The 12,610-nt window shown below is 42.0% G+C and overlaps 1 protein-coding gene across 1 annotated transcript in view; it reads left to right on the top strand.

The window, feature by feature from the left end:
• Positions 1–12,610, top strand: part of madd (MAP-kinase activating death domain) — a 53,474-nt gene that overhangs the window by 23,739 nt on the left and 17,125 nt on the right. Inside the window, exons 14-20 of the mRNA XM_078286923.1 lie at positions 115–254; positions 689–790; positions 7,608–7,716; positions 7,943–8,129; positions 9,902–10,052; positions 10,503–10,706; positions 12,133–12,180. Coding sequence (XP_078143049.1) covers positions 115–254; positions 689–790; positions 7,608–7,716; positions 7,943–8,129; positions 9,902–10,052; positions 10,503–10,706; positions 12,133–12,180 — 941 coding nt within the window. The remainder of the gene's footprint in view (positions 1–114; positions 255–688; positions 791–7,607; positions 7,717–7,942; positions 8,130–9,901; positions 10,053–10,502; positions 10,707–12,132; positions 12,181–12,610) is intronic.

Raw genomic sequence — 12,610 nt, 5'->3', positions numbered from 1 at the left:
TTTGGCGGTGTTGTGTTGTGATATGATGTGGATGTTTGAGAGTTTCCCATATCGTATGTACTATATGTCTCTGTGTCTTTAAGGCACCACTGAAGCATTCTGGTAATTTTTCAGGGCACAGCGTCCTTTACGTCCCAGTAGCCTGAGGCTGCCTGGGGAGTCTGATGGAGAGGGAGACTCCCGCAACAGCTCCCCAAACTCCACCATCTCCAACAACAGCAACGACGGCTTTGGAGGGCTCATGTCGTTTGCTAGTAAGTATACTTGAACTGAACTCTTTACAGTGCCAAGATTTCTTTCCAGCCCAGTCCAGCATGTGCAACATGTGAATTTGTTCAAATTTGTTAACATTTACAAAATGGGATGATTCAGATTGGCTTTGCTCACATAATCGCATAACGAGAAAAACAGTTGTCAGACTGAGGTTACCTTACTAGATAAGTTTTGTTTGTTTTATTTGAATGCTTTTGAATTGAGTCTTTGAGTTTTTTGATTGTGAAAATGACTAATTCAATAATTGTCCATTGCCTACTGTTATATCACTGTCGCTTTTCCCAGTGGTAGCCCACACAGATTGGATATGTAAAGAGTGAATAATGTTAAATTACGATACCTTTGGTTTCAGTGGATAATTTGATCAATTATCTTTTCTGATTGTGATTATCAACTGCTCTCACTTCTACTACAGGCAATCTTTACAAGAACCATGGCACCAGTTTCAGTTTATCCAATCTAGCTATTCCCAACAAGGCAGCGAGGGAGAAATCAACGCCTTTCCCTAGTCTAAAAGGTACAATCACACAACCAAGCTGCCCACTTTTACTCCATCTCTTTATGTATCTCAAGTCTATGAAGTTGGTGTCCCTGTTATCTCATTCTCTGTCCCAGTTGTTCCAGTATGGGTTCAGAGTGAGATGAGTCACAAGAAATATAATTTATTCTTATTAAGGTATTATTGGAAAAATTTGGTTGGGAGGTTTAGGTGGGACGAGTTGACAAAGTGAAGGTACAAGAGTAAAGAATAGGGATACAATATCTTCAAAATCTTTCTGTTTTTCTGACCCACTCCCATTTCATATTTTTTTTACATTATTGCCTTTATGGCTGCCATCACTTATATCTGTTCATTGAGAGATTCTGTCCCACTACTTTCTTATGCTAAATTATATCACAATTGAATACAATATCATTTTGATTGTATCAATTAATATGCTTTTATGAAACCTTGATGATAAGTATCAAAATGGTTATATTTATATGGCCTGCATTACTTAAGCACTGAATAGTGTATCATTCTTAGCTGTTTGACGTTTCCTCAGCATAGCTCTGTATTTTCAGTCGGTATTTTTCAATTTTAGCATTCTTATTCGAAATTTTTACTTTCTTTCCTTGTCTGCCTTTTTATTTTCGTTTCTTTTTCTAAATTATTTTCTGTACGTAAAAGAATATTTTAATTTTGATGTTGAGGAGGAAATGGAGCAAGCAGGTTTGTAGAGCTGTTTCTTTATAGCTTGACTTTCTTCCCTCTGGATTGCCAAATTGATATGGCACTATTTTAAAGGAGGATATTGAGGATATATCAAAGTTAGGTTTTTCTCTCAAGTCCTGAGTCTTAAAGGGAAAATCCACTCTGAAACAGACTTCACATATGTTATTACTATGATCTTGCACAACGCAGTATTCATTTGTGAAGATGAGCAAGTCTCTCCAGTGTGCGGCGTTTCCTACAGGTTGGCAGCTTACTTCAGAGGTGGGGGTTGTTCAAGTCTCTTACTATATGAACATGGCAACTTATATGAGGCAACTACAGTATATGAGGCAACTATGCAGTTTTGTGGAACTCTGGAGCGTTAACTCCTTGAGTTTGGTTCATTTGTGCAGGTGAGAACAATGCCATTCGAACTCAGGTGCGCAGCAAATAAACGCACCAAGGCCGCCTGAAAATGCTCTTCCAAGCCAACTGTGGTCCGGTTCTTTAGGAGTGAGAATATAATCCAAACCAACTACAGGAAGCAACCCCAAAATGCATGGTTTTATGGGTATGAGGAGGCAGATGTTTACTTCTGATAGCCAGCAGTTACTCATACTTGGAAAGCCTAGCATAAAAAAATGAACCTGCAGTCTTGACTGATGTTCATATTCAATTTGGCACAGACACAGTGCTACTCAAAGGAGTGCCAACTGTTTGACCAAGGGCGACCACTACATCATAGGTACAATGAAATGTTGCACTTGACAGCATTAAATCTGTAAACTACATTGATGAGAAATGCCAGGGTTGATCGCCAGCTTAATGCATCACAGCACCTGAAATAAATCTAAAACAAAAATGTACTTGGGCGGCTGTCAATTAACCTGGTTTGGCTGCCAAAATATAATCAATATATGGCAAACTCTGTTCTCCCAAAACTAGACTCTTGAGAGCCAAAACTCTCTTGACGATGTAATCAAGAGACAAATATTGAGATGGCTCCATTGATGTTGAAAGTGAGACTGACATGTTTACACAGACAGTATCGAGGCTGTTTTTTTTAGTAACGCTAATTTGAGTCTAAAGTGCAAACAGATTGATTGTTAATGGAACAGCTTCAGGTTTTGATCTGTGATGACATCTCGATTTCCTGGTTTCTAGCTTGGGAATAGACTTGTTTGCCAGTATTGATGAAACTGTTCAAGATTACAGGAGTAACATGTGAATTCTGTTTAGGTTAGATTTTCACTTTAATGTCCACACGTGAATGTTATGGGGACGAATCGAGAGAGAAAAAAGGTGAAGCATGGTATTGTTAACTCAATAGCTTCACTCCATGTGGAATAGCTGCCATAGAAAATGTTCTGTTCCTTTTGATTTTGATGTGTTTTGTCTTTGTTGTTCAGATGACCCTGACAGCCCGGGTATGTTATGTCTGGTGTGATAGTTTGTTTTGCCCCCTCCAACTAGATATTTCTATGACCCACACCTATCTTACACCCCGTTTCTCAGCCTAGGACTAAGATAGCAGATATACTTGTATTTTCATTCACGTATATCCATGCCCTCCCCTCTGTTCCTTTGCCATTCCCCTCTGTGTGACTGGTGGGAGTCTTTTTGATGCGCTATGATGCACACATTTATAGTCAACAGATCTCTTAGTTGTGACATACATACTGTTATCGGTGTGGCATCTTCATGGAATGGGGTGTCTTCGGTACTGCAAGATGGATGCTCAATTCCTTTTAACTGCATTCAATACCAATATTTTTTCATGTAGTGATGTTTATTTCTTTGAATGACAAAGATTTGTCCTCAGTGAATGGAATTGATTTCCCACCTGCCTCCCTATTCTAATGTGTGTTTTGCCTTGCTTGCTTGTTTGGTGGCTCTCCATTTAGTGTTTCCTTCCCCTTAAGAAGTCACTCACTATTTTAGCAGTAATCATGTTGACACTTTGAAAACCACAAGTTACCTAATGCCCTGTTATGAGTGTGAATCATACTTATATTCTCTATATTTATGTGTTTAGAGCAAAAACTCTGGTGCTAGAATTAGCCTATGCACCAATTCTAGAGAACCAACTCCGACTCCATCCATAGCTCTAGATTTACATTTTCAGTGTAGAACTGGTACACTGGACTGACAGTACTATAGAGACACCAGCTTTACGCAGTGTTATTGACAAAGCCCAGGCTACTTATTGATATGCAACTCGAGTGCTAGCTATATGCAGCTCCCAGCTGGTACTGTTGTTTGGAAAATGTTGAATGCAATGCCAAAGACATGACATTAATCCTTTCATTCAACAATTCTAGGGTGATTCCATCATCAATACATATTGTCTCTTTCTCTCGTTTCTGTCTGTCCTTTACTTTTCTCTGTCACTCTTTTTATTTCCTACTTTATGTTCTCTCTCTGTTTGGCGCCATGTTGAGTGTGCATGTCTGTTGTGTTATGGGCTGATGTTCAGACTGGTTGTGTCTGGGCCGGTGTCCCTCTCTCTGTCCACCTTTTTTGCGGCACTAATTCTGGGTTTTGTGTGCAGTATTTGGGCTAAATTCTCTAATGGAGATAATTACAGAGGCCGGCCCGGGGAGCGGAGAAGGTGGGTTCTGCCCTTTTATCGCGTGAGCTGCATGCTTCTCCAAGCCAGTCAACTACATCTCCCAGCATCCTCCTTTCTCTGTCCTCATTTCAGTCACCTGACATGTATCATCAAGGATCCAGTAGAGCATTGAGTCTGTCTTCTTACCATATCACCAATCATAGTGACTGTTGCCCCTCTGACTAACTTTATTATTTCACTTCACTATCACCGCCTACTGTGTACAAATGGTGTTGGGCCCGTACAGCAATCATGGTTAAGCTGTAGAGAATCAGCAGTTATTAAAATTATGCTAATTTAGAGCCTCATCTGGTAAAATCCTTTTCCTACCAATAAACATATTTTTACACCAACACCAGTCAAGCCACTAGCTGCCTAGGTAGTCTGTTTAGTCTTGCAGATATGGCTTCAAAGGTGGTGAAACAGACATGTATAACCAAAACTGCAATCTGCAAGATAAGGCATGACATCACATATACTCTAAAACATCGTGGTTGTTTTATAGCATGTTTTAATATTACAAAGAACGGGGAAAAATAAAGCAATAACAAATGCTGCACTGTCTTACCTCAGGCTGTCACTGTTCATTGCAGTTTCCAGATACTTAGGCTAGTTGTTGGTATCATAAATAGAGCAGTACTGAAGTGTAATGGCTTCATTTCAAGTGATGGGATCTTGGATTTTATAACCTCTATGAAAAATATGGGATAGAATACTTAATTAAAGTGAGTACTCGCTCTACAGTAAATTACCTGTAAGTTAGTTCTCTTGTAAAACGTTATAATTTGGAAGTGTGCCTTCATGGATACTGTAGCTGTGAGTGTGAGTGGGTTCTGTTGCTGGAAGTGGATTTTGTCTCTGATGGTGTCATATTCATGGAGTAGTTGTAATTTATCTGCATGCTAGTGTTAGCTGCTAAGATAAGTAGGTATGCTTTGCAGAAGTAAGTCTAACCAAGCAGACATTCTAACATTAGCAAAATGTGCCAGGACTCATCAAGTCCACCTCTGATTGCAGCACATTGTTTATGTGGCCTGTAACAAACATCAAGACAGCAGTGGGTAATGAGTCCTTGTCTTTCTTTTGTTCATGCTTGAGGAAGAAGCAGCTATTGCAGCACTTGGGGATTGTGTGATGACAGAGAAGCCACCCTTGTCTTCCTCTCCTGCCCCCATGACCTCAAAAGTAATGTGTGAGCATGGAACGGCACCAAGAGCTCCCTCTTCAGGAGGCGGTATGGATGAACAAGACCTGTCAAAGTATTGCTGGGGAAAACCAGTGAGGTGGAGATTGTAGTTCCCAGCATGCCAGCTCAATGACAGATGAGTCCCATCGAGTCACACGCCGATCTGAGTATCTTTTCTTGACTCCAAATTCTGTAATTATGAATTTCAACCTGGCTGGGGAAGTCCAGGCCCAATTTCAGATTGATGTTGATAGCTCTTGGCATGCTGCAGAGCTGCCAAGCTTCTTCTTGTGGCTTGGCTGGGTTAGCAACTGCCTGCTTACCTTTGTTAGCAATCTGACTTGGTCTTGCAGTTGCAGTTACGCTCTTCCTGGCACAGACTTTTGATTTAGATGGGATGGAGGCTTCCATGTCTCCTGTTACTCAGGTTGACTAACAATTTGACCCCTAAGGACAAGGACCATTTAACCAACCAGAAAACCTCTAGGCTGTTCTAGCCACCCTAAGAAGCAAATGTTGTAACCTGGGGCCTGCCCATGGCCCCTAGGCTACCCAACACAAGATATTCATGATCGCCGCCAGCCAGAGACCCCATGGGAACTACGAAGCTGAGCTCTGTCTCTTATAGACAAACTCTCAGTCAGACACTTAATCAGAACCACAAGTTCAATTTTGCCTCAGATTTCGTGATGGACAAAAAACAAAAGCTTTCCATTGTCTCCCTCCAATAACTTTTTCATACTCAAAAAGAGCCTCATATGCCTCTCACAGCCTGTGTGTTTCAACAGAAATCACTGAATTAGAATAAGTCATAAAGAAATCCTGACAACTATGTCTGTGACTTTGTGTTCAAACAGAAACCTGCTGATAAATTCTGCTTGTGCAATAAAAAAATGTTGGTGTTGTAAACCATGCCTCATTTGTTGTCCCCATGACGTGCCAGGCAGGAATAATAAACAAAGAGATCACCTCTGTCCCATAAATGTGACGATAAACCTGCCTGTCACAACTGTCAGATCAGAGGAACTCTCTCTTCTCTCCCTGGAGGAGTGCGCTCCTCCTCCACCCTTTCCTGTGCCTGGGAAACGTAATCAGCAAGTGCCAAAATGGAGGAGATCTGGGTTGATCTTGCGGCTTGGTGAGGAGGGGTTACACCCTTCGATTTGCCTTTGCTTGTTTGGGCTCTCTAAATGTGCTCTAGCACTCATCACAGCATAAGGCAGAAGAACCAAAGATCACTTGGATAATCTGGTTCTTCTAGCAAACTGGCGAGAAAATGTAGCACTACAGACTTCAGTGCTTGTATTTCATTTCAAGTCTCCAGGATTTTCATTTATCTCAAGAAAAGCGAATTCCCACTCATAGAATTGCTTAAGCTCGACCTCCTTAAGTATTCATACGAATCTTTGGAAATTATTGTGAAAAGAATATGGGGTCTGTGAAGGCACGCTTCCCATACCTAGTGTTTTAGGTGTTCCCGGACCTCACGGAACCTAGATTTTTTTTTTTTCTTTTACAGAGTATTCCTCATTCTGGAATTCATACGGCGTAGGCCGTAGTATCCATGCTAGTGCTAGGATTTTACATTTTTTGTCCAGTCATATTGTGTCATAGAAGTTGGACTTGCACCATGAATGATGAGCTACCTTGATTCAGTCGAGTGACGCAGATTAAATAGACTTGGCTAAATGTACAGATTTGGGGTCTAATGATTATGTAGTTAGAAATCATGGGCCCAACCCCTGTAAGTGGTACTCACAGATGCACAGAATATCTCACAGCCGTGGGGCTATACAAGGCCCCTATTGACATTATAGTACAGCTTGTGTAATCTTACTTTGTCTTGTCGTTCACTCATCTCTTTATTTTCTTTTGTGCATGATATCACTGATGTAGTTGCTATGCAGACTATCCTCAATCTGAACTCACATGTGTACACTGGCAATGTGTGATGCCACCACCAACGGCGCCATTTGGACTCCTGTGTGTGTGTGTGCGTGTGTGTGTGTGCGCCATGTCCCTGTTTGATCTGTCCTTCACCTCTATTGTATTAGTAATAGACCCTAGCAGTGCTATTAGTTTGTATCTCTGCAACAGTAGATTACTAGGTATGTGTGTCGTTTTCACAATGTGATGTTAATTTCTCTCTTTTGTATTTGATGTGGTAGCTTTTGCAACAGTCTAGTGTAAAAAGCCATTACCCTTTCTGGTTTACAGTGCTGCTGTGTGTGTCCAATCCACTTTTACCAAGTGCTCTCCTGTCTAGTGTGCAGTTTGTGTTTTATTGTCTTGGTTTGCTCTATGGTGCGTCCAGACACCTCATTGTTTTGGCACTCCCCCAGGCGCACGTGCACCAAGGGCACTAGTGGACCAGAAGTCTTCGGTTATCAAGCACAGTCCAACGGTGAAGAGAGAATCTCCCTCTCCTCAGGGTCGTGTCAACAACACTAGGTAATGGATTCCTTCAAATGTGCAATTTCTATCTTGCACCATGCAGTTTAGAACATCTTGTCATGACATGCATTACAGTCCATTATACTATGTTAGGTTGAAAAGGTACAAACATAGACAGTCAGACAATGGTTGGTACCAGATTGGTGTTAGATTTATTGCTGGTATCTGCTGAATATGACTGAAACAATGTGGTGTTGTTTTTTTGTTTGTTTTTTTGATACAGTGAGAACCAGCAGTTCTTGAAGGAGGTTGTGCAGAGTGTTCTGGAGGGCCAGGGAGTTGGCTGGCTCAATATGAAAAAAGTGCGTCGCCTGCTTGAGAACGAGCAGCTGCGTGTCTTTGTGCTGAGTAAGCTTAACAGAGCCATCCAGTCGGAGGAAGACGCCAGACAGGAGATCATACGTGATGTGGTGAGATGCTCCTTTTTTCCCACCCTGAAAGTGATATGCCACAGTATGATTGCCTAAAAACAGAGCTTGATGACTGAAATACCATTATATACGTAGTTGCTAAATCTCTAACCAATATCAATGTTGTGTTGTGTTCAGAACTAAGGACCAAAAGAATTTAAGAATCGTCCGTTCTGAGCAGAAAAAACATTTGTAATGTCTCTCCTCTTGTGCTCGTACAAATACATTTTTATTTTCATTTCCTTTCCTGAAAATCTGGAGGCCCTAATTTTGTGCTGGCACAGATCAAGTACAGTGACCTTGCACTGGTGAAGTGCCAGTTTTGTTCAGTAATTTCATGGGTCAACATGACATTGCTTGTGCCAAAATGGGGAGGGGAGAGCACTAGAGGGTAGTATCAATACAAAGCGGGTGCTGCATTGCAATTTTTGGTATAAAAAATTATGCTTGCATCTCCGCCTACTCAGACCATGTCCGACCCGAAATCACAAAACCCTCCTTTTCCCATGGTGCAGCTGAGGGCATCATGAGGCAAATTTAGGTCAGTCAGTCAGTCAGTCAGTCAGTCAGTCTGTCACTCAGTCACTCAGTCAGTCACTGACGTAACGCTAAGTGAGATGATACGCTTCGTCAGATGGCCTCTAGAGGGCGTTTTTGACTGAGATGCAGTGTTTCCCATACAGAGGCACAAAATCAAATCAAAAGTTGGTCACTATATATAAATGGATCTAAATCGATCTCTAATGCGCCTGATGTGCGCATCACATCATGTCTGTAATGTGGAGATGTACAGACAGCAGACCGGCAGCTGAACTCAATCCACAGAGTCTCCCGGTGTGAAAACAAAAGTGAAACTTAACATTCCACAGTTAGTAACGGGGATTTGCAGACAGTAACTCGTCTTCGCTGCCCTACAAACTTTAACGGTAGGCAACTTCAACGTTACCTTGTGGTATTTAAGTAACGTTAGTGGAATTAGGTAATTTAACCGCGTCACAGTGCTTCAGTGCATAGAATTGAACACATGCCGTGGGTCTGTACAGGATCTGTGCTTGTTATATGTTATGTTTGCCTTTTTCACTTTGATATAAGTTGTTCAACCAATGACTAAATGAATACCACCTTTCAAATCACTTATACAAAACAAACTACACGCAATCGGCAAAATAATGGAAACTACAGCAAAAACTACAAAGTTCGTTGGATATGCACATGTGGTTATTGTGTGAAGCATTGTCTTCCAACATAAAACTATCAGTGTGAAATCAATAGATTTCAGTATCTCCAGAAAAGTTAATTCCACTTAAAAAGGAACATTATCTGCCCTTGGTGGAATATTTGAGGTGCCGCATATTCGCTTCTTACGACTCTGCGCCTCCCGGACGAGGGCATCAGTTTCCTCTTGGGAGAAGCCGGTCTAGACTGTCCTCATCCATTGCGAAGCTGTCAGTGTGCCATGGCAGTGAGCGCACTGCTTTTAAAAGGAATGAGAGGAGCTGATTCGATTGGCCATGATTGACACCATTCCATACCACACTGACTGATCCAACCCCTTTAACAACTGCACCACAGGTGCACCACCACTGCTCTAGCGCCTCTGGTTACAAATGACCAAAACTCTTGTCGGTTACACCCGAGTGCGCTCACGCCAAGAGCTTGCGCCAGTGTAGGCACCTGTGTCTTGATTCATGAAAATAGGGCCCATAGTCTTCTTTGTATTTTTTTCATTGCTTGAAACCATTACAAACCTTGTTTATATGTTTTGTTACCAGGAGGTGAGCAGAAAAGTGTACAAGGGCATGTTGGACATCTTGAAGTGCACAGTTTCCAGCCTGGAGCACTCTTACACTAACGCAGGCCTTGGAGGCATGGCCAGTGTCTTCAGCTTACTGGAAATAGCACGCACCCATTATCAAACCAAAGGTAATATTCAGGAAGTTCCATAAATGTAGTGCAGGTATGCGAAAATGAAATGTTGGGTTCTATGATCTATATGAAATGGAAAATATTTAATTTTGGCAGCTCATTTTGTCAAGTGTTGAAACTATTTGTGTTGAAAAACAACCGCAGTGGACCTGCTCTACTAACATCTTTTCCATATATTTGCACTTGATTTGTATTAAGATTTAAGCTTGACACTACATTTGTTAGCATGCTAGAGGTTGACTATCACAAAACCACAACAAATGTTTTTTTTACTCATCTTGATGTGCTGTAATTGTAAAACTCTTGAGAATTCATCACTGTTTTCCCTCTTCCTCCACCACTCTCCCTGCTCTCTCAATTGAAAACCTACCTCAACTTCTCTTTTTTCCTTTTCTCTAATTTTGATGAACTCTTTCTTTTGGCCCCTTACTTTTGGTGCCTTGGTAGACCCAGAAAAACGCAAGCGAAGCCCCACAGACAGTGCTGGCAGCCCAGGGAGTAAAGAGAGTCCTTCTGGGCGTATGGAGACTGCCAGACCTCAAGGCCTTCTGCATGTACCTCACCTGCAGTTGCCACACAACACATCGGGCAAAGGAGCCCGCCATTTCGATACCCGGAGTCTGAACGAGGAGAACTTTATTGCCTCGATTGGTGTGTACACCACTCCAGCCCCGGTTGCATGTGCGCTGTGAGATCCCTCACCCTGCCCCAACAAGCTCATCAACCTCAGTACCCTCCCTTATCTCCCACCATTTAAGAGAAAGCTCCTTCCACTTGTCCTAGAGAGACTCTTGCAGGTTTTGTAATATTCCACACACTTTGACTGAAATGCTGGTGATATTCACTCAGTGGGCTTTCTGCAAAAATTGTTTTGTTAGCATCGGTAATGTGGTGAAAATATAATCCTGTGTTTATTCACCACACACTTTTTTCCACGTTTGGTAGTGGTTTCCGTTCAACAATTTAAAATAACTATCTAAATTCAAAATTACAAATTTGGTTAAAATGTTGCCCCCTGTAGGTTCCTAGAGAAGTGTGGAAGTGTCTGGAATATTAGCCTGTCCTCCAGCCTGGATTGCGTGTGTTTGTGTCCCCTTGCTTAAACATCTGTGCCCCTGTTTGCCTCTTCCTCCTCTGGAGTTCCGTTGTTTGCCTCTTAGCACCTTGGATGCATGTCTTTGTTTTTGTCTTCCAATACCTAAATCTGCAGTACTGGCCGAGGGAGACCGGAGGTATGTGCATCGACAGAGAATCGGTGCTCGTCTGTACCTTTACTGCAGGTTTCTGCGAGGCGTGCTGTAGAAAATGGCAGCTCCCTTGGCTCTCAGCATGGAGGGTGGAAGCATCACTCCCCAGTAAACAGTCCCAGTAAAGTGGCAAATTTCACCGCAACAAAGTTGTCTGGTTTCTATTGGCTGCCAAAGATCCCACTAACTTGGGGAAAATCCTTGGAAATCCTTCTGCTACTCTTATTTTTCAAGAATTGGTCTGGGTCTGTATACAGGGGACAGGTTCAGTCAACCACCCTCATGATACCCTTTCCTACCCTCACCCCTCTCGCCCTTTTAGAAGATGCACCTTCAATTCTACAGAATGTTTTGAGACTTGCACCCCGGCTTCTGCAACTGCTCCATTCCACCTGCTGGCTAATCGGCCTCTCACCCCCCATCCCATGCTCTTTTCAGAAGATGCCATCTCTCACACCCTTGTTCTGGAGAGCCAGACGAATACAATCAGTGAGAACTATCCTGTGGTCAGAGCCAGCCTCACTCTGACATCATGGTGTGGCTCTCCAGGACTGTGGGCCAAGAGCTTTGATGTGTTGTAATGTTACCTTAGTAGCTGTTGCTCGCAGTGGATCCAACTTGACAAGCAAACACCAGTTCATTTTGCCCAGATTGAAACACGGCTACATGCAAGCATTACAAAACATCTTCATTCAGTAATGACAGATTTCCAATGCTTATTTTGTTTTTGTTATGATTTTGTAATGCTCATCCACCATACATGCCTACTCAACCAGCTCTCTGACTCTCTCTCTGTCTTTCTCTCCTTGCTTGCAATGCATCTTGGGTAGAATTGTGGAGCAAGCACCAGGATAAAAAAGCTATGGAAAAACCACAGAGTAAGAGACTTTTCACACACCAAAAAAAGATTGGGGTATTGCTTAAATGCCAGCTGTTGACGTTTCCACCCCTTTCTCTCCACCTTTTCAAACCCACCAGTGTTTTTATACATAAACAAATGCAAAGGACTTAATCTAGTGATAAGCATGTCAGAATGGATCAAATATTTAAAGAAGTATAGGTTGAAAAATTTTGATGTGAAATGTATAAGATTATGATTAGGTTATTTTCAGTTCGTACAAAAACGTTCATTGGCTTAAAATGGGAATTGGAGATTTTCTCATGTTGGTTCTAAATTGTTTTGTACTAACTGGACATGACATGAGATTTATGACATGCAGGAATGAGGTAGTGTTGCAATTCTGTAGTGGTATTTGATTTGCTATATGACAAGAAGGATCCAGGCATTTCTCCCTGATATAGGGCTGA

The sequence above is a fragment of the Centroberyx gerrardi genome, chromosome 1, assembly GCF_048128805.1.
Source record: "Centroberyx gerrardi isolate f3 chromosome 1, fCenGer3.hap1.cur.20231027, whole genome shotgun sequence".
NCBI lineage: Eukaryota > Metazoa > Chordata > Actinopteri > Beryciformes > Berycidae > Centroberyx > Centroberyx gerrardi.
This window is presented reverse-complemented; position numbering and strand designations above follow the sequence as displayed.